The following is a 26,757-nucleotide window of genomic DNA, read 5'->3' as shown; positions in this document are numbered from 1 at the left end:
TGGGAGAACCAGTTGCTCCCAATCCTTGCCAACACTTACTATGGGCAGTCTTTTAAAATTTAAGCCGTTCTAGTGTGTGTGTGGTGGTATTTCCTTCCAGTTTTAACTTGCATTTCCCGAATAACTAATGATGTTGGGCGCCTTTTAAGTGCTTATTTGTTCTCTGTATATTTTCTCTGGTGAAATGTCTGCTCAAATCTGCCTATTTTTAATGGGTTGTTTGCTTTCTTATTATTGAATTGTAAGAATTATTTATATAGATACAAGTCCTCTGTCAGATATGTTTTGCAAATACTTTTTCACACTCAGTGGTTTAAATTTTCATTTTCATAGCAGTGTCTTTTGAAAAGCAAAACTTTCTCAAGAAGAAATAGATAACCTGAATAATCCTATAGGGATTAAAGAAACTGAATTTATAGTTGAAAACCCTTCCCCATCCAGACCCAGATGAGCTTCACTACTGAATATTTAAGAAATAATTCTACACAAATGCTTCTAGAAAATAAAAATAGAAGAGACGGGGATGCGTCACAAATCACTTGGTGATTATTTATAGCATTACTCTGATATCAAAACTAGATAATTCACAAGAAAGCAAGCTACAGAACAGCATTCCTCATGAACATGGATGCAAAAATTCTTAAAATTACAGAAAGTCAAATTCAGCAATAATTTAAAAGGATAATAGGTCATGACTAAATGCAGTTTATCCTAGGATGCAAGACTGGTTTAACAAACTCAATGTAATCTACCATAGTAACTGGCTAAAAAAGAAAAACCATACCATCATCTCACAGATGCAGGAAAAGCATCTGAAAAAAACTCAACATTAATCCCCAGCGAAGAACTCTCAGTAAGCTAAGGTAGATGGGAACTCGCTCAGTCTCATAAAGAGCATCTATGCAGACTTGTTTTCTATCGATACTAACTCCCTACGAGAGCACACTGTCTAAACATATTATTCATATTCTGATAATTCCTACATTTAGGAACAGAATGTAATCCTTTTGACATAGGTTGGATCACATCATTCTTTTGCTCAAAACTGTCCAGTGGCTTCCTGTGACATACTTCAGATAAAAGCCAAAGCCCTTACCAAGGCCCTGAAGGCGACCCCTTCCATCCTATCTGCTGCCACCCTCCCCTGCGACCACAGCACTCCAGCTGACCAGGACAATTAGCCACGCCTTGAATCCACGGCGCACACTCCTGCCTCAGAGCTTCCGCGTGTTCCCTCTGCCTGGAGTGATCTCCCCCTGGGTAGCTATACAGCTTGCTCCCTCGACTGTACGTCATACAGTTCGTCTTGGCTCAAATGTCACCTCCCCAGAGGGTCCTTCCTTGACTACTTTTTATAAAATGGCCCACCCTATCACTTATCCCTTACCTTGATTTTTCTTCGTTGTACTTCAGTACCCCAAATACTATTTCTTTGTATACTAGCTGCCCCTCCCAATTAGAACAGATCCTTGTATCTCCAGGGTCTAGAATGTACTTGAAACATAGAAGTTGCTCATTATGTATTTATTGCATGAATAAACAAATTGTGAATCAGAATGCCTGATTTTCCAGTATTCTCACAGATGTGATAAACCTTTATAATCTTTGACAATCTAATATATGGGAAATAATATCTTCATACTTTGTATTTAATATGAGTGAGGCCAGGCATCCTATCACATTTTTTAGCTTGGCCTTTGTTTTTCTTTTTTTCTGAAAGCTATCTTTTCCCTACTGCTTTACAAGGGATATTGATACATTAAAGGAATGATTCCTTTGTCCACCATATACTACAAATATGTTTTTCCAGTCTGTCTTTGCCTTTGACTTCATAGTCACATTATCAATCTTTTCCTTTTGGTTTCTGGTTTTGAGGTATCTTAGAAAGTCCTTCCCCATTCCAAGGTCAGCATAGTATTCATCTTGTTTTCTTCTAATACTTTATATATGTGTATTTAAAGATTATGATATTTAGATCTTTGATCCATCTGGGATTTTCTTTGGGGTATAAAGAGTAAGGAAGCAACCTAGTTTAAAAAGCTAATTTAGTTTTAAAATACATGGAATACAAATTTCTGGATACCATTTATATAACATTGTTATTTTAACAATAGGAACGTTCATAATTTAAAAAATTAATTCAAACAAAGCTCACTTGTTTTCCAGTATACATTTTTATAAGCAGTTTGATACATATATATGTACATATGCGTGTCTACGTATGTATACGTATATGCAATAAAATTCTATTCTCACCATTCTCTGGAGTGTTACAATTTGATCTTACTGTCACTATTAAAATATTTTCCCCAGAAGAGTTTCCACTTCATTTTTCTCAATGTCTTCTCACTTTCCTGGATTTTGAAGATTTCTTTTTTGTTTTATTATTATACTTTTTTTTAAAAAGTCTCTTTTCTATTAAGCTCACTTCTTCATGGAGAAAGGACGTCTTTATTCTTAGTAAGAAGGAGAAGAGATTTAGGACAAACCGGTAACTCAGAGAAAAATTTGATTCCTCATAGGTTGTCACATGTTTACAGTAGCTAGAAGGGAGGAAAAAAAGACACCATCATTTAAACGGTCACTTAGAAATGCCTGCATCTATCCCTTGAACATCCCCCAATAACAACCAATATATACGGTCAGGCCTAAAATAGTACTCTGAGCTGGAAGGGAACTTAGAACAATTTGGAAGGAAACCTCTTAATTTTGTAAAGGAAAAAATTTTCGGAGTGCCTCTGGCCATGATGCGTGAGACACGGGTGGTACAGAGCCAGGTCTCATGACTCCTCTTCCACTCTGGGGCCCACCCCTCTTACCGTGGTCAAGGCGAACCAAAGCACACAGGGAGAGATGCTGGACATATTTTAAAACAAACAAAAGAAAACAAATAATCCCCAACTCCCTCCCCCAAATAAGACACCACACTTACTAATATATGCCCAATTCTGTATGTGCTCTATAGAAAAAGAGTTCACAAAGCAGTATTTCTTATTTTAAAGTAGTAGGACCTGAATCTGACTAAATCTCTAAAATGCTAATTAAAACTGCTAACTAACTGTATTAATCTTTAACTATACCAAGGTATGAGTGGACCAGGGGACAGAGGAACTTGTTAAGTGGTATTATGGGCTATAATCAGCAAAATCTAGACTATGGGAAATTGTACAGGACACGCGACCAGGATTTTCAGTAAGTAAACTGCAAGGGGAAAAAAGAAGAGATAAAAGGGGAATTTATGAACTAAAACACTTAAGGGATATCTCAACCTCCTGCAATGTATGGACTTTATTTGGATTTTGAGTTATTTTAAAAATTATATGACAATCAGGAAAATCTAGACATTGGCTACATGTCTGACAATATTAAGGAATTACTATTAGTTTTTTATATCTGATTAATGGTATTATGGTTTTGTTTAAAAGAATATTATGATGTACAGAGTTTGCTTCTAAATATTTTGGGGGAGGAGGGGTGAAGGGGCGGGTTGAGGTGAGGGTGAAGCAAGTCTTGATAGCCACTGAAGCTGGGCGATGGGGGGTACGGGGGTTCATTATACTGTGCTCTCTACTTTTGAAGATAAGTAATTTTCCATAACGAAAAAGTTTTAAAAACAAGTAAATAACATAAAGGATATAAACATTTAGATACATACAAAACATATATGGCCCTAAATTCCTGAAAGAATGTTAATGTTGCACCACAAAGCCCTGCCACCCATCAGTTCTGACTATGGATAACTACTCGTGGTTCTGCTTCTGTGAAACAGGGAGAAATAACAACCTCGCAGGATGGATAAGAGGATTGAATGAGAACATAGATTAAGCACTTATCCAGTGGTTGGCACACAGTAAGGGCTCAAAATGTTCACTTTCCCAACTCCTTTAAAATTGATCTTTTGATTTTCACTTAAAATCTTAAGGCAATTTTAATAATATACAAAAAAGCCAACACCCTACTATGTGCACCAGTAGGAAATTTAAAAGCCTCAACTGTTTGTTCATTGATTGGTTTAATGCAAATCAAATATAAGTCATTTATACAAATTCTCACATATACAGTGGCCTCTTTTCTTCTTTTTTAATTTTTAATTTTAGCTATATTAAGAGAGACTCTTTCAGATAAAATATTATCACAAAAAGGTAAAAATACTGTTTCTCTTGCCTCAGGACCATAAGGAAAGCTCTATTTCTACAACAGAAAGATATTAAGAGGTACACAAAGCATTTGCTACAGTAAGGACTTTTCATTTCTAAGTTGAATCATTAACAGTAACTTTTAAGGATTACATTCCCTAACTTTTACTGTGGGAATATTAGAAAATACAGGTAAGCAAAAAACCTAAAGAGAATGCACACAGTTTGGGGTAATGTTCTGTGTTAAAGCTGAGACATGGTCAGGCTTCTCTGGTTCTGTGGAGCTACTGGGTGTCATGAAGGAACATCAGACCACTGTACTTTGAGTTCTTTTGTCTGCTTCTGCTTCTAACGCTGGTACCCTCTACTGTCTGTCAAATGAGTATCATTTGTGTTTGCTGTCAAGATGCCTATCAGCAGAGCACCTCTCAGTCCCCCTCCTACTCTGTTTCCTTTGATGATTAGGAATTTGGAAATCAGACAACTCAGCTTGACAGAAACACACCTCGTACCAGAGTAACAGGCTCTGAGTCAGGGGCTAAGGGGCTTTCTGAGAAGTGTATAAGCTTTAGTCATGGACTTTGTGACATTTTTATTGGTTGGCTTAGGTCTAAATAGGCAAAGTAATCCGACAGACAATTTTGGTGCATAAACTCATGGTATCTCTGATGCTTCGTCTGTATGGTATAGTGTTAGCTTTATAATTCATGCAGAGAAAAATATCTCAGTTGTTTCATCTCTGACTACACCAAGGTCTATTTAGAACTAACTGTCTGATATTACAGTATTAAATCCACGAAGAACATCCAGAAGTCCACTGATTGTGCCATGGGAAAAGCATAAAGGTGTAGGCTCCCCGCCAACTCCCTCAGGACCGACTCTGCAAGTGGGGGAGCAGGGGAGGTCAGAGAAGAGAGGGCCTGTAGGCTCCACAAGGTCTTCGACTTTACTCTGAATGAGATGGGAGCCACCAGAGGTTCTGAGAAGAAAGGTCTGAATCATAACCTTTCTTTACAATTGGGGCAACAAAGCTAGAGAGATGGTAAGTAACTTGCCCACACTGAGCAAGCAGCAGAGCTGGGATAAGAACAGCTGGATACATTAACATATCCTCTTAACTACTATGGGAATTTGCCTTATACACAATTCCTATGTTAATGTGGGAATGAGATTAGTATAAAATACATGTTCACAATGAGGAAAGTCTTTATCATCTAAAACTTTTTCCAGCTTTATTGAGTTATTATTATTGTTATTATTAAGATATGTAAGTTTAAGGTGTATAACATGATGATTTGATACATGTATATATTTTGAAATTGTCATCACAATAAGGCTAGTTAACACCTCTATCCCTAACACTCTTAAACGAGACTCAATGTGTAATTCCAATTGGCTTGATTATAAATAAGCTCACCATCTTCTAATTCCAACAAATAACCTATCTGACTCTTATTACAGTCAACTCTTTTAAATTACACATGGCTTTTTTAAAATTAGAAAAGAACACTACTTCAGGCCAAATTAGAGATTTCATCGTGTTTTTTATCCTGTGATTTCCAGGGGCATCACATACCTTTTGCAGAATTTCTGTGTACTCAGCCAGTACAGGGAATTCTTGGTCATCAGTGACTGGCCCTTCTTCTTCAGGACTCCCTGGAGGCTATGTCCATGGAAACAAGTTCTATCAGAGTCCTCTTCAGTCCAGTTGAACTGAAAACTTGAAGGGCTTTTTTTTTCAACAGCTGGTGTTGAATCAACCAGTGCGCTAAATTGTTTTTGTAGATTCACCACCATTTCTGAAAATGAAGGAAAAAAGGAAAGGAATAAAATAAAAACCACAGTTAAAACACAAGTAAGGCCTGTAGCTCACTTGATTGTAATGTATCAAAGTTGGGTTCTTAGCTTTGACAAACGCACTGTAGGAACATAAGAACATAACACTGGGGAAACTGAAACTGGATGAGGGGTGCTGAGGAACTACTCAAAAAAGGTTAAAATAGTAAATTTTATGTTATGTGTATTTTATGACCATTAAAAAAAAAAAAAAAAAAGAATGAACAAGACAACCTAAAGGCAGCTCTCCAAATAAAGAGTTCGGAAAGTCGCAGATACACAGCACTTTAGATTTGGCGGGAACTTAAGTTCTGTTTTAAAAAATGCAATGTTCCTGAAACAGACAGATTCCTATGGAGATTTCTTGCAGGGGAGGATGCTTCCTTGGATAGGCACTGGGACACCTGCTGAAGAAGTGCAGAAAGTACTTACGCATTTACTTTTCAAGTCAAGATACTTAGTTTTTCTACAGCTGTGCTGCAACTTGGTGTTAACAAGAGGAAATGCAGCTCACCTCTTCTCTTATGTACCACTGGCTTGTCGATGGCAGAGTGGTAGAGCGGCTTCTCGCTTTTCCATATATACCTGCACAAGGTAGAAAAACATTTGGAGCGGGATGGAGAAGAAATGGACCTAAACGCATTTGTGAGACGTTTCTCTAAAGCAATATCTGAAATTCCTGATACTCAGTGGAATAGCTCTGGCTTAAGATGACCTACTGACACATGTCTCTACAGGGCTTATGGCCTTGAAGTAAGTAAGCAGCACTAAAGGAGACAGCAAGTCAAGAGAATGCTATGCCTCTCCCCAAAGCCTCCCAGATGCCGTAAGATCCACAGAAACGGTTCATCACACAAAAAGGTAGAAACGGTTTCCTCCACTGTAAAATCTCCTTGCTGCCTATTCTCATAAAGGGAAGCCACCTAAGAAACAACTGTCCCTCCTTGCCCTTGGCCAACTGTCCTTCTGCTGAGGATTAAGTGAGTAGTACTTCTGATTCTGATAACTTGTACAAAGTGGACAGGAAGGTGCCCGTGCTCTGATGCAGAGGTGTAATCACTTAATAAGCACTGGTTTTCCTGAAGATTATGTGTGAACTAAATCTTAATGAAACATACCACATGTAAAATACTGAGAGCTTGTCATCTGTGATTCTTTCGAATATCTTTCTGTGATTTATTTTTATTAAATAAGAAAAGTAACAACATACTCAAGGTACAAAATCTCTAATAATAAAGTTCCCGAAACAGTCTAATCACACTTGCTGGATAAATCCACTGTTAAAAATCCCTCGTGAATACCTAATCTAGGTAGATTTCCTTATGCATTCAGAATAAACACCTATACAGTGGCAATTATGCTATAGCCAAGGAGGCATTATTACTTCTTTGGGGTCATATGCCCAGAGGATGGGAAAGGTGGGCAATCTAAAATGACAGTACTCTAAGTGTTTAGATATTCCTTCTTTAAAATTTACTTTATTTTGTTTATGTGTTCCCAAAATTACAAAAGCTACAAAAAACAGAGGCCCACCACTAAATCCTAATATCTTCTCCAGGATGCCACAAAGTCCTGTATGCTTTGTCCAGTCTTCCTGTACAATTTGTTACCCCACTGTTAGAAATTTAGGTATAATTTACATGTAGTAAAATGGACCCCATACAGTGTACAGTTCTACTAGTTCTGATGAACACACATGGTTGTGTAACTACCACCGTGATTAATCCACAGAACAGTTCCACCCTCCAAAAATCTCTCATACCTCTTAACAATCAACCCCTCCCCAAACCCCCAGCTAAACTTGATCTCAGACGACCACTGACCTGCTTTTCTATCCCTATAGTTTAGCCTCCAGAATGCCATATAAATGAAATTATACCGTATGTAACCTTCTGAGTCTTTCATTTAGCATAATGTATTTACAAATTCATACATAGTGTTGGATATATCAGAAGTTTGCTCCTTTTATTGCTGAATAGTATTCCACTCTACAGATATGCTACAGTTTGTTTATCCATTTGCCAGCTGAAGGACATTTGGGTTGTTGCCAGTTTTTGGCCACTGTGAATGAAGTATATATATCTACGTACATTCACCGATAGATTTTTGTGTGAACTTAAGTTTTCATTTCACTTGGGGAAATACCTAGGAGTGAAAAATTACTGGGTAGTATATTAAGTGTGTGTTTAAATTTATGAGAAACTAACAAACTTTCCAAAATAAGCGTACCATTTTGCCACATTTAGCACAGTCAGTTTTTTGTTTTTTAGCCATTCTAGTTGGGGTGTAATGAAATCTCACTGTGGCTTTAATTCACATTTCTCTGCTAACTAATGATGTTAAGCATCATTTTGAGCCATCTACACATGTTATTTGGTGAAGTGTCTGTTCAAATCTTTTGTCCATTTAAAAAACTGAGTTGTCTCTTTTCCTCTTGTATGAGAATTCTTTATATATTCTAGACACAAATCTTTTATCAGACATGTGTTTGCATATATTTTCCCCCAGCCTGCAGCTTCTCTTCTCTTAACAGTATCTTTTGAAGAACAGAAATTCTTTCTTCTGATGAAGTCCAATTTATCTTTCTTTTTCTTTTATGGATCATGCTTTTGGTATCATATCTAAGAAATTTTTGACTAACCTAAAAGGTTGCAGAGATTTTTCTGCACATGCTTTCAAATTTTTTTCCACATTCTTCTCAACATCTCCACGACAACTGGGAGTCATCAAAGTAATCTCTTAAGCTATTTTACGTTTTCAACTACTGTTTTTTAGTGTTTCTCATAATCTCATGCATAGGGACCTGTGCTTAGATACAGAAAATGCTTTAATAACTTTCATCTGACAGTATGGAAGATGATGTCCAGATGAATAGAGAGAAAAATTAGAAATTTATGTCACCAATGAAGGCGGGGTCGGGCAAAACAGGTAATCAGCGTGCCCTGGGGCTCCATGACCCAGCACCAGTCAGTAGTGACTTATGTAAGTTACCTCCCTGAGCCCAAAGCACATGCTCTCTGAAGGATCTTGGTAATAGATCCCCTGGACAAGCTCTTCCCTGAAGACTGGTGTCTGCCTCGAAAATGCCATTTTGAAACTGGATATACTTTCTTTGCTCACTAAATTCTCCCTTAAAGTAGCTAAAAGTCAGTAAGTCTTAGATGTGCAATTGATTGTAACACTGTGATACGAACTTAGGCTCTAGTAGCTATGTTTAAAGCGTAAGTTGGTACCCGGTTTAGGTTAACGAATGCCTATTCACCACTGAGATGCCCGAGTGGCACTGCCCCTGAAATCCCAGCCTTTCAGCATCGGTCAGGACAATCCCAGCTGGCACCAGAAAAGGAAGGTCCAACAGCTGATTCTCCACAACAACCTAAGAAAATAGAACAAACTTCTGCTCTTGCTACTACTCTTGTTCCCACTGATATGCAATGACTAAAGACATTCCTTCCCCAACAAGGAAGAGGAAGGACCCAGTTTCCCGGGTGTCCACGGGATGTCAGAGTAAGTTCACCTCTCATCTCGTCTCCTTCATCATTGTGTATCTAACCCGAACAGTGAGAAACTGTTAATCTCCCCAATTTGGCAAGTATCCTCTCTCCCACAGTGCTTTATTCATTCCTGTAAGTCTATTTCTCTATTTAAAAGCATTCTTCAATTTAGAGGAAAAATAATCTATTTCTACCTGTGAAAAATGAAATTCAGTTCTTAGTTAAGAGTAGAAAGCAGGTATTATTATCCCCATTTTATTGATGAGGAAACTGGAGCTGAATGAATTATCATTTTAACTAATTTGAGGAATCTTCATTTTTCTCAAGGGCTATAATACTTGATCAAATGAGTACTATTGTAAATTTACATAAAATACAGAGGTATTAACTTTTTCTTCGAAGTCTCATAGAGATTCAAAGTTCTAAGAATAGATTAAAAACCCATTCAAATCAGAGAGCTATAGTAACGTTTGCTATACAACATAAGGTAGAGTGTCTCTGAAAATTTATGAGCTAGTCAAATTTTCATGCACTGAGGATAAGAGGTTAAGTACTTTGCCCACGGTCATACAGCTAGCTGTAATACAGTCAGGATTCAAACCCAGCACTGTCAGTCTCTAACACTACGCTCCTTCCACTCTATGATGGACATACATCAGAGTAAGAGTTCAAAGTCAAACAATGAGACTGACTGAATTAAATATGCTATGCTCTTCCTGCTTTCCTTTGTTTTGATTTTTATAGGGATCTTTATTTGGGGGGGGGCATTTCAATTACATATGTCACAGGTTGGACATCTTTGTAATATTGGGAAGCACAGAAGGGAAATGATCAACTCTGAGAAAGGGAACGAGGGAGGAGTGTTAGAAATGCAGGTAAGACTCATGCAAATTATGAAAAGTTAATTATTTAAGTACAGTATGGTACCCTGGATTGGATCCTGGATCAGAAGAAGAACATTAATAAAAAAGGACATTATTAGCTTAGTTAATAGTTAATAGTAATGTAAAAAAGAAAAAAGTTAAGTAGGACGTAGAGGCTAATATTTCTAGGAAAAAAATGTCACAACACTGATGAATCTAAACTGATGAGAATTCAGCTTTCAAATGTAAAGTAACAGACTCGAAAATAAAGCACATGAATCTAAAACTAGAAGAGATAACATACTTTGCCCTGGCTTCCTCCCATTTTTGTTTTTTCTCATCAATAGCTTTCTTCATAACTTGGTACCATTTTCTGAAATCAAACCATGGCTTATCTGAAAGAAATGAAATCCATTATTATTAACCAAATATGTCACATGATAATAATACATAATTGCTCATTTGAGTCTTCATTCACTGTCATGACTAAACATCTATATACCAGCCCTTGGAAATTATGGATGGAGTCACTGTCTCCATGTTCTAATAGATTCCTGAGCAATCGCCGTCACTCTCCTCTCTGACATCCCACCTGTACTGCGGCCCTAACCAGACTGTACCAGAACCATCTTTTTGCATGTCTGTTTCTCCTAGATTTGACTATTACCTCCCTGAGAACAGAAGACATATTTTGTTTGTGTAGACGACTACACAATCAGGCCTCTGCCCCGACACAACACCCAGCACAGTGCCTGGCAGGTGGTGCTCGCATATGTCTAAGAATATATGAATTAAGGAACAAAAGATGGGAAAACGTGTGAAATGGCACTATAGTAGCTGAATCCAGACTTCCGGTTTTATCAGCTCTTATTTCTGTTCTTCCTAATCCTAGTCCAAATCCAGAGACTCCAGGCATAAATAAGAGAGGAGACTGCATTGGACAGGTGGTGTGTGGGTATGTGTTCAAGAGTATGTGTTGAGGTTAGAGAGACAACAGAACTGGACACAGTTAAGTATAAAACTTCATTCCTCACTCTTTTATTCAATCCATATGGGGCGAAGGGAAGAGGAGGGAGGAAAAAAATGAAACTAAAGGTAAAGCAGAAAAGAGGCTTAGAGAGTGAGGGAGTTTGAAGAAAGGCAGGCTGACAGGAAGAAGATGGCTGAGTGAAAGGCTGAATTTTTCACATATTCTTTAATGAAGACAGTCTCCCTTCAATGTCTAGATAAAAATCTTTTCAATTGGCCAATACAGTCCTAACTTGATCCAATATGGCCTTGAAGGCCATTCAGCCACAGAGGAGGGGCAACTACCAACAGAGCTCCAAGGAAGGAGGAAAATGATAATGAGTAATAGAACACAAGGTTCTATGACCTTAAGTGAGTCACGACTTCTTAAACCTTAAGTTCCTGATCTGTAACGTGGAGAGCCAGGGGACAGGGGACAGCTGGGGAGCAGACAGAACGGGGAGACCAGTCCCTGCCCAGCTGACAGCAGAGGTTTATGTTGAGGATCACAGGGAAGACAATACGTCAAAGCACTCTCTACTCTAAATGTCCACACAGTCTATGATTGCCCTTTTAACACTGGGTGACACCTTGTTCAACCTTTTACTCTACGTAGGAGCCAATATAAAGCAATGTGCAGAAAGAAGTATTCTGCATGTATTTTAGAAACAACACAAAACTGTCACCATTAAATCCAAGTTCCCCAAACCAATGAACATATATGTAGAATCATGAAAAAAAAAAAAGTCAAACTCATGGAAATAGACAGTAGAAAAGTGGTTGTCAGGGGCTGAGGGATGGGAGAAACAGGGAGCGGCAGGTAAAAGGGAACAAACTTTCAGCTGTAAGATGAATAAGCTCTGAGGATCTAATGAAAAACATGTAAAACTGCCCACATGACTGTAGTGGATAGCACTGTACTGTATAACTGAAATTTGCTAAGAGAACTTAAATACGTCTCACTCATACAAAAAGGTAAGTATGTGAGGTGATGAATGTGTTAATTGACTTGATGCGGAAAATCCTTTCACAACATCCATGTATGTCAAATGATCACAATGTACACTTTAAATATCTTACAATTTTATATGTCAATTATACCTCAAGAAAGCTGAAATTAAAAATAAAACAAACAATGAACATAAATCCTAGTGAGATCATTCAGAAACTGGAACTGAGTTTAAGAATTCATGTATTTACCGAACTTTACTGAGCTGATCTTGGGCCAGTCAGTATGTTAGACACTAAAGTTACATTGGGGAAAAAAAGGTATGAAAGACATGGTCTCTCCCTCCAGAAACTTGCAATCTACCTATCTGCCTATCATTTATACAGTACTTATCGTATGTCAGCTATTCTAAGCATTTTATAAACAGTGAAAACCTAATAGGGGTAGACATACTTAGTCCACTAGTTATAATCCAATGTTTTAAACAACTAATAAATGTTTGGACAGGAGTGGCTGTGGCAGGAGTGATTAGGTCTGATTTAGGAAGAGGTGATGAGGGGAGGAGGGGTGAAGAGACAGTAGAAGAGGGTATTTATGTTGCATCTTAAAGAATGAAGATGGATCTGCCAGGGATAGAAGGGGTTGGAGGTAAGAAGAAAAGAATATTTCCTGTAAAAGGACCAGTGTGAGCAAAGGCTGAAGGCATTAGAATAGATGGTGCAGTCACAAAACTGCCAATAAGTTCATGGTCTAGTATGGCCAGTGAGTGGAAGTTGGGAATAAAAAATTACACATAGTAGGAAGTCACTGAGGTTTTTTAGCAGCTTTGAGATACAGTTAGATAATTATATATATAAAAAACTCTGGTACAAAGTACAATTTGTATACATGTGTATGTAAATGTGTATGTTTTTCAAAGTTTCTTCCCTACATTTATTGTATCTTTTAATCCATCATTTACAATCACTTTGAATTTGATTGATAAAAAAATCAAGTACCTTCTTTGTTGTCTTCATTATATTTCTCAGCAATACTAGACAAAGACCTGGAGATACAAATAAGTAAATCAGTTTATTTAGAAATCACTTATTTGAAGACAGATAAATTTTGAATTCTCTGGAAAGAGAAGTATAGGACTGTACTTGAAACTGATGCCAACTTTTAATGGAGAAGCAATCACTGAAACAGGCAAGAAGACACTATAAACACTGTCACTCTCTGTTGGCATTTGAGAGGGGTGACATTTTAAGATTCCTTTACTTTCCAAAATAATCTTTGCAGACACACAGTGCTGGGAGCCTAAAGGTATACAGATGAGGCGCTAAATGACTCTTTAGGATTTGTGTTCGATGATTTAAAACTCAGGAATCGGTAGAGCAGTGGGAACATGTGTGTCTACCTAAAAATAGGGAAAAAACATGATCCAAACAACTTACTAAGGGAGAATGAAACCTCTGACAAAGAGCTGAGTCAGAATATTACGTAAGAAGTAACTGCTGCTACTAGTCAATGCTCTACAACAACTGAGAGTCTCTATTTTCCACTGAGATATAATACGGATTCCTTTACTCCAAATAATTAGGTAAAAGCAATACAATTTTTCCCTCATAAAATTGACACACACTTACCATTCTAAGTTGTCATCCAATAAAAAGAGCAGTTTCAGTACTACTATAATGACAGCTACAGCTTGTACATCATATTTAACAGTTTCTGTCTTTTTAGCTACAGGATCAAATGTTAGAAAACCCACTTCTCCTATTCCAGTCACTTTTACCACTTGGCAGGTTAAGTCACGCATTTCATCTGTTGAAAAATAAAACAGTAAAATGTGGTTAAATTTTTTGGCTAACTGGATCATACTAATATGTATAGCCATAAAATAAGCTTTATCTTAAAACATGGTACTATGTGAGAACTCTGAGACACACATTTTGTGAATAAAATAAACCAAAAAATAATATCTATATAGAAAAACTAAGGGTAGGCACATCCTCTCCTGTTTTGACTTCCCAAAACATCTACTATTTATAGGACACATCTTGGCACCCAATGTACCACCACACATTGGTTTTCTATTGCTTCATCTGTGTTTCTTGTCTGTATTTCTACAGCAATTTGTATTTACCTGAAACTAACTCCCTGTAAGACTAAGAGCTAGGAATGCACACTCACGCGCTGGCAGGAAGCCCGGCTAGCATGCTGGAAGTCCGATGTGTATCTAATTAGATGTACTGCTTTCCCAAAGAAATTACATGCTCAGCATAGATGGCACCCACTATTCAAGGCTGAATAATGTGGGACTTGGAACCAGAAAACCTACAGCCTATATACTTAGGCTTTCTAATCACTAGCTTTGTGACTCAGGATTAGAGTCATTTAACCTCAGTCTCTTCATTTGTAAAATGAGTTACGGTGAGGATGAACTGAGATTAAATAAGATAATACAAGTGAATACACTTTGAAAACTCTAAATTACTAAGCAAATTTCTTTAGTCACTAATTTAAGTACCTAGGATGTACCATTTTCTATTTTAAATTCAAGTAGAATAGCTATTATTTATAAGAGCACAATAAATTGTAGTGAGTCTCCTACACACATTCAGTCACTATGTCCTATTGATTCTATTCCCTTAATGTAGTATACTTTTATTTTATAATAGTATATATAATTTATATATAATGTATATACTATCATATATACAGTATATATTATTATATACAGTGTTATATATATTATAGAATGGCATTTCTTTAAAAATGTCTTTTCTATTTATTTAAAATTAATATTTTGCACTGCTTCTCTTATACCAAAAGTACAGAGTAACAACAAAGCCAATGAAGAAATTATGAGGAAGGAAGCAGGGGCACAGAGAAGTACAGAGTCTTGATCTGGAGCCTTCTGTAGGAAGAACGCTAGCTTTGGGATGGGAAGACTGGGTTCAAGTATGTGGTCGGCCATCTACCAGCTAGGTGTCACCATGCCTGGCTATGTCTCATCTGTAAATGAGAGCACCCCTCACCCTCCAATCCCACCTTCACGAATGAGGTAATAAAGATGGAGGCACTCTGGAAACTTTACGAAGTTCCACACAAATTATATATATGATTGTGAAAGCGGCCAGAAATTCTCTCTGGCAGGTTTGTCAGTCCAAGTACAAAGGAAAGACCAAGAAATGTGTTTGGAGCTTGTTCAAAGCCATCAAAGTGGCAGTGCTTACTCAGCAAGGGTGTGTGTGACATGCTTGCTGAACCCTTTCTACCTAGCTCCAGAGATGACATCGGCATGCATAAAGGCACTGAGGAGGGGCATCTGCTGCCCTAGCATGCTTAAAACCACTTTTAGCTTTCTGGGAACCCTAAAAACTCTTTGCAAAAGGGCCAAATACACAGGTCTCCTTCTTGAGCAACAGCACTATAGAACTGATGGTAGAGAGCAAATTTAAAATTCTGAAAATGGTGATATCCTAAAAGTTTTCTTATAATTTAAACAGGTGGTTTGCAAATCAATGTCACATTTTGGAATCTAAATCCTAAGGTACAGGGACTATCACATCTTAGTTTGTAGATCTATTTTGTTTATCATTTCCTCCTCACTACTGAGTAATACAAACTCAATATAGGACATTTATAAGATACATAAAGGTAGAAGAAAAGAAAAAATGCATTACCATAACTCAGAAATAGCACTCCAATATTTTGTTAGATTTATTTCTAATATTTATTGAACATTTTCATTTTACATAATTATGATTATATTGTATATAATTTTGTAGTTTGGCCTATTTCATTTTTTATTGTAACATAAACATTTTCCATGCTTTTATGTACTCTTCACAAACATGATCTTAAAAGCTGCATAACGTTCCTCTGAATATACATAATACATTTACTTAACCATTATCTTTCTGTTAGATATTTAAGTTAAAGAAGGTTGATAATATTTATGTATAATTTTTTTTATATTTCAAATTATTTCTAGAAAGTTTGTGAGAAGTTAAATTTCTCTATCCTGATTCTTTTTAATACTGTCTTTAAAAGGCACTTAAAAATATCAGATGATAGTAGTGTCTCTGCACATTAGAATGGTTTTAGTTCTGTTTGTTGCTCTCAGAAGAGTTAGAGAAGAAATACTAGTAAATTACACACACTGGCCAGAAAATCCTGCCACCCTCATCTCTGTTCAACAGCAACTACGTGAGCTTGATCCCTGCCATAACCCAGCCTGTGTCACTTACATCTTGGTAATTCCTTGTGTTTCTTCCATAACCTAGTATTCCCTCTAAAAGCTCAAGATGTTGGAATATATGAGAGAACACAGGAACTTTCCATATTTTGAAAGAACCATCAAAGAAATAAATCAAAAAAACAAAATCCAAAATAGTCATTCTGATCTACACAACATGCCAAAATGGAGAAATCAGACTTTCCACATTCTGGAATCTTAATCAAATAGCTAGTGACTTCTGAAACCTCAACAAGAGACATACATGTCTTAGCATAATAAATGATAGATCTGAAAATTTTAAATTATTTTTCCTTTTTAAAAAATACTTTAAATTACAGACTTAATATTTATATTTGTGTATATATGTTACTACATATTTGTGTTTATTTTTATAGTTAAAATATACTATACATACAGTTTTGTATATTGCTTTTTTCATATAACGTCTTTTTTATTAAAACACATTCAATCACATTTTTTATATTGCTTAAGCAATAATATAGTCATACCATGTTTGTGTTTTCTGTTAAGAATAGAAGTCCTGAATTTCTCACATTTCTAGTTTGGCAGGAAATTCAGGAATGGATTCCATCGGCAGATTCCACTGGGGTTACCTGTGTCTCGGTATACTGTGAACCAGGTCTAGTGAGGCTTTCTTCACATTTTGTGTTTCATCCTACCAGACTTTGACTTCCATTTGTTTTACAGACTAGAAATAGTATTATATTTTAACCATTTTAAATGGTCCGAAATATTTTAAGAAAGGATGCTGAAATGAAGTTCCATGTTACTATGGACCCTGTCACAAAGCTTTAATAACCTGTGATTTGAGAGGATTCTATACATTGTTCATTACAATTCTAGTGAGTAAAAGCTTCCTCACCATACACACCACACACTTACCAGGGAGATTGACTTCCATCAAGTATTTCATACACAAGATGTTTGGATGAAGATAGCAGTCTTCAGTAATATCTGGAAAACGTGGCAAATCTAAAAATGTGGCAACTTCAATGACTTTTTTATAGATATCCTCATAGTTAGGCCAAGACTGAAATGAAAGAGAGAGTCAAGGTAGCAATTTTTGCAACATAAATAATTTTTTAAGTACTTTCTGATTTTAAAAGTAGTATCTATTCATTGGATAAAATTTGGAACGTAAAGAAAAGCATTAAGGGGAAACACCCACAAATCCGAAATATCCTCACTGAGCAGTTTTAAACAGCAATGATGCTAAATTAACAGCCACTACAGTTCTGTCTCGCTCATAAAACTCTTACTGGCTTCATCTTGCCACCCACAGAAGAATCTGGGGACGGGGGCAAAGCTGCAACCCAACTGCAGTTACACTGCTGTCGGACTCACTCCCTCTCATCCTTCTTTGCAGGCATCCTCTCACCGGTCCTCAAATTCACAGCTAACAGTTCTGGCTCACTGTTACATAATACTCACATGCGTCTATGGGGGAGACAACACCAGGGTTTAAGCCTAATAGTTAAAGATGTGCAATTCAACCTCCTACTTCCCCGCATAATAGCATATAAGAGACTCACAGAATTCAGGAAAATCTATGAGCTAATACTAATAAATTAATTCTGTTCACTTTAAGATCACCCTTGTAGTTTAACAGGTATGCTATTTATATTTTTGCAACTTCTAAACATTCTTCATATTAATACTACATATAATTTTTCACTTACTCACCCATTCACATAAAAATATTAAATTTAGAGTCTAGTCTATGCAAGGTACTTTGGGAAATATAAAGACGAATAAAACCATCTGTTCAAGGAGTTTATGATCTAGAAAGGGAGATAAGGTGTACAAAAATAATCCCAGTATAAGATAGAAGGTTATCGAGGACCACAAGCAAGATTTTTTTTTAAAGGCTTATGAAACTTCAGAAAAACTCACATTTCCAATATGGTTAAGACCCCATTAAAATTGGGCCTGCATATAAATATCTTGGAAACCTGTTTGGCAGTATTTATTAAAGTTGAGCACGTACACATCCTACGACAAAGCAATTCTAGCTCCATATGCCTAATGGAAATGTGTGTGCATGTCTACGAAGAGACATGCACTAGAATGTTCACAACAACACTATTTGTAAAAGCCCCAAGCTAGAAACTATCCAAATGCCATCAACAATAGACTTGATAGAGTAAATATCAAGTAAATTTTGATACAGTCTCACAGTGGAACACTATACAGCAAAGAAATGAATGTTCTACATGCAACAATATGAATGAATCTTCCAAACATAACACTAGCAGAAGTCAGATGCAAAAGAGAATGATTCCACATATTTAAACTACAAAAGTCAGCAATTCAGCACCCAGCTTCTATGCAGTTAGAAGTCAGGAGAGTGATTACTCTTGGGTGGGCGAGGTAAGGACTGGAAGTGAGCACAAGGGTGCAGCTTCTGGGGTGCTAGCAATGTTGTTTCTTGACCCAGGGGTGATTCAGGTTATAAAAATTCATCAGGTTTTGTTCATTTGTGATTTGTTCACTTTCCTGTATGTCTAGTTTACCTCAATAAAACAAGTTTTTAAGTGATGAGAAAGGAAAGAATATCAGTTGAGTCAACTATTTTGTATAACAGAATCACTTCATACATCACCTTGTAGGAGAAATAATCTAGTTAGCAAATTCAGAGTTGGAAAGACCCTTAGAAGTATATGGTCTAACTTTACAAAATCTCCAGCACATAGATGTCTAACCCATCTTGTAAATCTCCAATGAAGGGAACTCAATACCTTCCCTGAAGGGAGTCTATTCCACCTCTAATGGGTTTAATCATTAAAAAGTTCTTCCTTATTCTAAGTGATAATCTGCTTCCCAATTTGAGCCAATAATACCATAAGTCATGTCTTGCCAGCTTCTAAATGTGTGAAGCTGTTTGGGAGCTAACTGAAGGAATGAATAGTTCTCTGTTAAATTTTACTTTGGTACATTCAGCTCATATGCGATTATAAAGCATAAGGAAATACTTTATAATGGTACAGGAGTATGCTCATAGAAATCTGTCAATTTCTAGAATTTACAACTATGCTTGATTTTACTTTGTGTGAAGTTACAGTCTTCATGGTATTATGTTTATTTTGATACCACTATTTCAATGTCTAAACTCTTGAGTTTTATTAGAAAAAAAGGTTTTCAGCTCATTATCATTAACACATGATTAACCTGTAGCTGAAGAATACAAAGTAAATTTCAACCCAAAGTAGCAATGAGGCCTTTTAAGTCTTTTTGTTAAATATTGAGATGGAGTAATTCTACTTGTATACTAAAATACTATTAATTGTATTCTACTCTGTGAATGTAAAAGAGAAAAAAGGAAAGCATAAGTTCTCAGTGACCTTTGGGAAAAGCTGTCTTTTTTCTTTATAAAATAAATTCAGTTAGACCTCTGCTGCATTTTGCACTGATTTTGAAGCATCTTTTCAAGTTAAAATAATTTTAACATTACTGACAAGATTTATGGCAACCCTAGTCCTTTTAAATAATACAAGTAGGAGATGAAATTAAGTATTTTAATCTGCAAACAAACACTAGAGGAGTGAATATTCCCCTTTGAAAAATAATCATCTCAAAAAAAAATTTTAATGGATGATAAGTTCATGCCAAGTAACTGTAAAGGAGTCTAGTGAGCTAAAAAGATTTAATATAATTTCAAAACATCCACACTGGCATCCACTACCTTCTGTCTCCAACATCACTTGAAGTGGTGGCCCTACAGGGCTTGGCCATGGACTACCCTCCCTATACGGTGGCTCCCATTTCAACTGAGCAAGGCCACTCTGGGGGGCCTGCACCACTAGCTCAACAAAGCATCTGACCTTGAGGAGAAGGCTGGGAGTACACTGTTTTAGAGAATATGGTCAGTGTCACATTTTTGTTTCTGTCATGTTGTCCATAGCCCAGAGAGGGGATTCAGGTTCTAATGTGGACAAGATTCTAAACCATAGATAACTATCATATAATAATTACAGTAAACATTTAATGACTATGTTAGAATAGTCTTATTCTGACTTTTAGAAAATGCATTCATGTAAGGAACACCCCCAAGAAAAGGGTCTCATAGAAGCTGCTGGATATTTGTGCTGTATTTTCATTTGGTGAGGGGACTCTCTGATGTATTAAGTAGAATAAGGGGGCTTCCTGAACCCTGTTTAAAACTTTGTATGTTTAGTAAGGTATAGTAGTATTTTATTTTATACTGGTCCTTTGGTTATCTGCTAATTAATTTTATGTCATTTTTTTTTTTGTGGGACAGGATGGCATAACAAAAGACAGACAGTCAGAGGCAGAGATGATGAGACTAGTCTGTAACCACTCAAATACTATTTCTGTCAAAATCACTTGCAAGATGCCTGTTAAAAATGCATTTTCCTAGATCCCACACCACACTTACTGAATCCATCCCTGACATTAGGTCTAAGAATCTGTAAATAAACAAGTTCTCCAAAATATTCTTGTGCAAAAATAAATTAAATTGAAATAAAATGAAGTGGCTCTTGATCTCATTTTTCTTGTAGCCTGGAAGAGACCCTCAGATGGTTTTACTTCACACGCTTGACAAGAGAAGTTCACCCACAAATTCCAGTGATGGGCAAGATGCTATGGGAAGCCAGGAACAAAAGAAAACATCAGCTGGTTTCTATTCATGCCATCTGGCAGCAGTAATTCTGGAAGGGAGTGGGAGTGAGGGAAACTGAGAACAGCTGTTATCATTACATTCGCCTTTATTTCCCTCAGGTAGATTTCAAACCTGATTATTATTCTAACAAAGATTGCACAAACAATCCCAAGAGCTCATGTGGCCTAAGATGGTGAAAAATCTGGAGTAAAGTTTGAAGAATCAGTATATTAAAACTTGATCCAATAAGACCTTCATTTGGAGGTGCTTAAAAAGTGACTGACAGCTCTGGAGAAGTCTTTTTCTTCCTTCAACCAACAGGGACCTAGTTTCACAAAGGGTGTAAGATTGCTCCGAGGCCAAATGAATCATCATGGCAAAGTGCCACTCAGTGGGTTTGGCTGAACCAGCATTACATCTTTTCTTTTTACTCATTCAGAGAGAGAAGATCAGAATGCTGTTGATCAACATTCAAAATACTGCAGATGTACTTCGGAATGAATTTCCAGTTTCCTCTTTATCACTTCTTGCTGAGTCTAGTGAGGGATGACGAAATGATTAATTCTTGAGTGGATTTAGAAACACTGTCAAGGACCATGGTAGAATAATATGTATATAACTTATTAACTGTTTAGAAATTGGTCTGTGGGTTTAACATACATAAAAATAAAGAAAATCAAGGCTGAAGAGATAGAAGTAGCCCTACTGTCTGTTAAGTCACTGGCAGAACAAACTGTATCTGTAACAGAGACGAGTGTGTCTATGCCCAACTCTGGTTCAAACAGCAATTTGATTATTTGTTACTTCATTTTGAGATGGTGTCCCTGAAAAAGAACAGATTTTCAGTTTATTCTACCAGATGAACTGAGAGATTTTTGCTAGAAGTAAATGATGCTTCGAATGAGCACCATGCTTCAGAAACTTGTCTCAAAAATAAAGCAGCAGTACAGGCAGAGGCAGAAAAAGGAGGAAGTTGTCTTTAAATAAGTAAAGAAAATGAAATGGCCATCTACCAGGAGTTGGGAATCACAATTCAGAAAAAGGAGATGGTTGGAAATACTAAAACTTTTTTTTTAATCGAAGCATAGTCAGTTTACAGTGTTGTGTCAATTTCTGGTGTACAGCATAATAGTTCAGTAATACATGAACATATATATATTCATTTTCATATTCTTTTTCATTATAGGTTATTATAAGATATTGAATATAGTTTCCTGTGCTGTACAGAAGAAACTTGTTTATTGGAAACACTGAAACTTAATCTGTACACCTGTCTCCTCTCCTGAGCTTTGCTCTTAAGTCAGGGTGATGGCAAGAAGACAAACTCTCCCAGCTTGCTTCAAAGAAGAAACAAACCACATCAATACGCTCTGTACTCTGTATTCCATTCCCTATGTTTCAAGTGAGTTTTGTAGATTTATTGCTTTTGGGACAGAGGGGCCCACTTAAATACTAACGCACAACACTTTAATGGAAAGAAATTGTTCACACAAGGTAAAGGTGTAAGGATCTTTAAAGCTTCCCCCCCATCCACTTTGGTTTGTTTTTAAGGTGTGCTCAACTTTCTGGAATAGCAAAAGCAAAACAAAACCAAACACAGAAGAAAAACAGTCCCCAGCAGCCCACACACACAAACTCCACAGGCATTATCTTCACTACCATCTCCTAGAACAATTGCACCTTTTGTCATTTCTGGTGGAGGTACACAGCTGCTGAAGAAGCCAAGACTTAGCAGAGAAGGCTAAGACATGGAAGGAGGGAGGAAAATGCTTCCTTTGTTAATGAAAAGCTGTTTCCATTTAAAAGTTTCAACATCCTATGGAATAGTGAATGCACTTTTGTGAGCAAAGGCAAAGCGTACAATGATGAGAAGCTGCCTGTCAATTAAATAAACAGTCATTTGAAGACATCCCAAACCTTCCCCCTTTTTCTTGAAGAAGTGGGGGAGGGGAAGGAGGGAACATGGACTAGATATGGCTGAAGACATGTCTATAAGGCATAGTAAATGGGACGCATGGGCTTCTAGAGTGATACAGATTCATTTAATTACAATCCTAAGAAATCACAAGGTTAGTATGTTTTTTAAAAGACCACAAGGCTATAATAAATTGTTCTAGCATGCATTAAAAACAGAGTGCTTGGGAAAGCATTTTATTGAATTTCACAAATATTCCAGTGAGTTTACTTTCCTTCGTGAAGCAATGCCTTCAGACAGGTAAGGACAAGCTAGAGTTTCTGTTACACAACAGCAGGCTCTGGTGATAAACCTGATTACAATACCCTGTCAGAGATGAACTTCCTGCTTTGCTATTAAAAAAAAAAAAGAATACAGTGCCTCACCCTGACTTATTCTTATTGTTGTTTTGAAGCAAAGATTCAGCTGAGAAAAACCTAATGCTACATGCACCTGTTAACCCAAACTTAAAACAAGACTTTCTATTACAAAGGAAAATCAATAAGGAATAAAAGTATGTCAAAAGAAATGACAGAGCACTGTAATTTATTATTTATGGAGGAAGGATAAAATGAATTCCGCATGTATTATGATTCACAGAATAGTTCAACTCGTAATTTTAGTCTGCTAGAGTTATTTTAATGGTTGTAAATCTATCAGTAGTAACAAAAAATACTTTATGATCAAAGTCTAATCCTCTGGAAGTTTGTGCTGAACACATTACTTCATGTGAAATATGTTTCTTGGTCCTGGAGATGAGACCACTTTAGAAACATGCCATTAACCTGCATAGACCAACATAAACCTTAGGGACAAAAACAAATTTATGAACTGATGACCAACTGACCAGGAGACAGTAATTTGTTTTGGCTCAGGGTCAGAGCTGGAGAAACCTATTTGAGTCCTCCCTTCCTAAGATGTGTTTCTTCTCCAAATATTCTGCTGATTGTGCCATACCCATGTTCAAATTTCGCATATCTATACTAATGTAGATTAAAAGCTGGTATCCAGAAGAATAGGTAATCCCAAAATAATTTGTTTGATCTTGGCAGGGTTATGTGATTATTTTTACAGCAGACTAACCTTTGTCATGATTCAGTTTTCTTTAGGCTGATACAGAACTTGGTTCCATTCTCTTCTCCTGGGAAGGAGAGGTAAGGGGAGGTCTGGGCTGAGCATGCTGTGTACTGGGGTCGGGGGGGGGGGGGTACTGGCACAGGATCAAACTAAGTCACAGGAAATTCACATGAAATCATTGGTTTCACTTAGCAAATATGAGGTGTGATTCTCCTAAAAGAAGTATCATCAATAGAGTCTCAAACATACATTTTCTGACTGGGGTAATTTACTATTGGTTTCAGTATATTGGTGAACAGTACAAATTAACTGGTAAGGTTATTTATCTCACACACTGGATTTCATGAGTGATACTGATACACCCGTAACTTGCATGTTTAAATGTCCTTGCTTATAAGTGGAAGTTACATCCCTTACACACTTACCACTAAAATATCAGTAGAATGCTTTTTTATTTTTTCAATCAAAAAACCACTATTTAATAGCCTCCTGATATATTATGTAATAAACACATAAGAAGCAGTCTGGAAGTTTACTACTTAGGTGGGAAAAAATCCCCAACAGATCTATTTAAAATCTCCTTTAAATAAAGTATTTAAACTTATTCTGTTTCTCAGCTATTTCAAATCACTTAATCAATAAACACACAGTCCCTACCATGTATATAGAATTATATATTAAGTCTTATGATGATGATAAAATAAAAATATTACATATAACTTCTACTCTTAAAGAACAGTTAGGGATGCAAGAAATATACAAACACACTCACGCATCTCATACTGCCTTTTTATCTCTGTTTTAGAAATTCTTTAGACAACCGCCTCTAGCTTCCTTTAAAATCTTGAAAAATACAAAAGAATACATGTAACATATCTGTAAGCTATGAAGCATGATCCTAAAATGAACACCCATGAATCCACTGCCCAACTTCAGAACTGGAACATTACCAACACTGTCTACTACGTTCTCCTTCGGCAGTCCTCCCTCTCTGCCTCCCCCTCCAGAGGTAACTAGTATCCTGCATTTTGCTCACCATGAAATTGTTTTTTAAAAAATAGTTTAATCATACACATAAATATATCTATAAAAATATATTCAGTTTAACTTCTTTTTTGAACTTTATAAAAATGGTACCATACTATACATAGCTTTCTGAATTTTGCCTTTTATACTCAGCAGACTGTTTCTAAGATTCATTCGTGTTGCTTGTGGCTGTCGGTGATTCATTTTCATAGCTGTCTAATATACTATGTCTGATTATGTCACATGTTATCCATTTTCCTATTGATACACATTTAGATTTGTTTTGTTTTTTCATCACTTAGCTGCCTTCTTTAGCCTTTAAATGCCAAACACAAAACTCCATCAACAGAGAACTAGTTAGCTAACCTAACTAAGTGGCATATCTATACTGTGAAGCTCCAAGAAAAGTAAAAACTTATAAGTAAAATGCAGTTATATAAGAGAATATCGCTATTCTTACAAATATACACTAAAATACTTAGGGGCCATGACAGATGTAACTTACCCTCAATGATTCAGAAATAGAATTGGATAGACAGACTGACAGATAGGCAGAGAGACTAGCACAAATGGTAAAACAATGGGATAAAATAATAACAATAGTTGAATCTGGGTAAAGGATATATTTTTATTTTTGTAACTTTTCTGTAAATCAAAAAGTATTCCAAAACTACAAGTTCATTTTTTTAAAAAAAAGCTAAGATATAAGTGAAAAAGGCAATGTGCAATAGTTATTGTTACTAAAACATAATCTCATTTTTTTTTATGCTTATACTTTCTATCAAAATCTCTACAAGAAAACACTCTCCTATTTTACCTCTGTCCCCTCACTCCAGAATAACAAAAATAGTCAACAAAAGAGATTATTATTAGGGCAAGTATTTTGTATGAACAAAATCCTATAACCATGACCTTCCAATAACTGTAGAAAATTTTGAAGCAAAGATTAGATAATATTCATGAATATGATTTTTTTTTAATCCAAGAATGAATGAGCAGTAAGATACTTTTAGGCATTCAAGAAAGAATGGTTTAGGTAATACTCACCTAAAAAGCATCTAAACAATGATTCTACTTCTAAATGTCTAAAAATTAGTATTTGGAACACTTTTGTTTCTGCCCATGAAGGATTAACTACTGCAGGAATTGACTTCCTACTACAAACATAGAACAGGAAAAAAATGCATGAAACAACAGTTTCAGGCACTGGCAAAAGGAAGCACAGGACTATACCCCCTGAGAAGAGAAACTTAAGTGGCCACAGATTACTCCTGGAGGCAGTCTCCAAACTGTGTATAGGGAACAGGGAGTGAAACAGAGCCCAGTGGTCTTGCTGAGTTAAGGAGAGGCTGCAGTTCCTAGAAACTGAGGTGTCTGTAATTTGAAGGCGAAGTACCAGTGAGGATAAAGCTGCAGAGAGAGAATTCCGGAGATCTGCAAAGAAAAAACCTAACGCCAAGGGAGAAAAAAATCACTGGATTTTCCCAACGAATCCAAACAATTCTGAGGGACATGCCTTAGTAGTGCAGCTAAATTAGTCCCAG

The 26,757-nt window shown here is 36.5% G+C and overlaps 1 protein-coding gene across 1 annotated transcript in view; it reads right to left on the bottom strand.

The window, feature by feature from the left end:
- Window positions 1–524: 524 nt before the first annotated feature.
- Window positions 525–26,757, bottom strand: part of TAF1B (TATA-box binding protein associated factor, RNA polymerase I subunit B) — a 52,351-nt gene continuing 26,118 nt past the window's right edge. The window contains exons 9-15 of the mRNA XM_010964030.3: window positions 17,418–17,565; window positions 13,915–14,092; window positions 13,285–13,331; window positions 10,634–10,724; window positions 6,487–6,557; window positions 5,713–5,935; window positions 525–2,543 (exon numbers count right to left, since the gene is read on the bottom strand). Coding sequence (XP_010962332.1) covers window positions 2,336–2,543; window positions 5,713–5,935; window positions 6,487–6,557; window positions 10,634–10,724; window positions 13,285–13,331; window positions 13,915–14,092; window positions 17,418–17,565 — 966 coding nt within the window. The 3' untranslated portion in view covers window positions 525–2,335. The remainder of the gene's footprint in view (window positions 2,544–5,712; window positions 5,936–6,486; window positions 6,558–10,633; window positions 10,725–13,284; window positions 13,332–13,914; window positions 14,093–17,417; window positions 17,566–26,757) is intronic.

This window comes from Camelus bactrianus, chromosome 15 (assembly GCF_048773025.1).
Source record: "Camelus bactrianus isolate YW-2024 breed Bactrian camel chromosome 15, ASM4877302v1, whole genome shotgun sequence".
Taxonomy (NCBI): domain Eukaryota; kingdom Metazoa; phylum Chordata; class Mammalia; order Artiodactyla; family Camelidae; genus Camelus; species Camelus bactrianus.
This window is presented reverse-complemented; position numbering and strand designations above follow the sequence as displayed.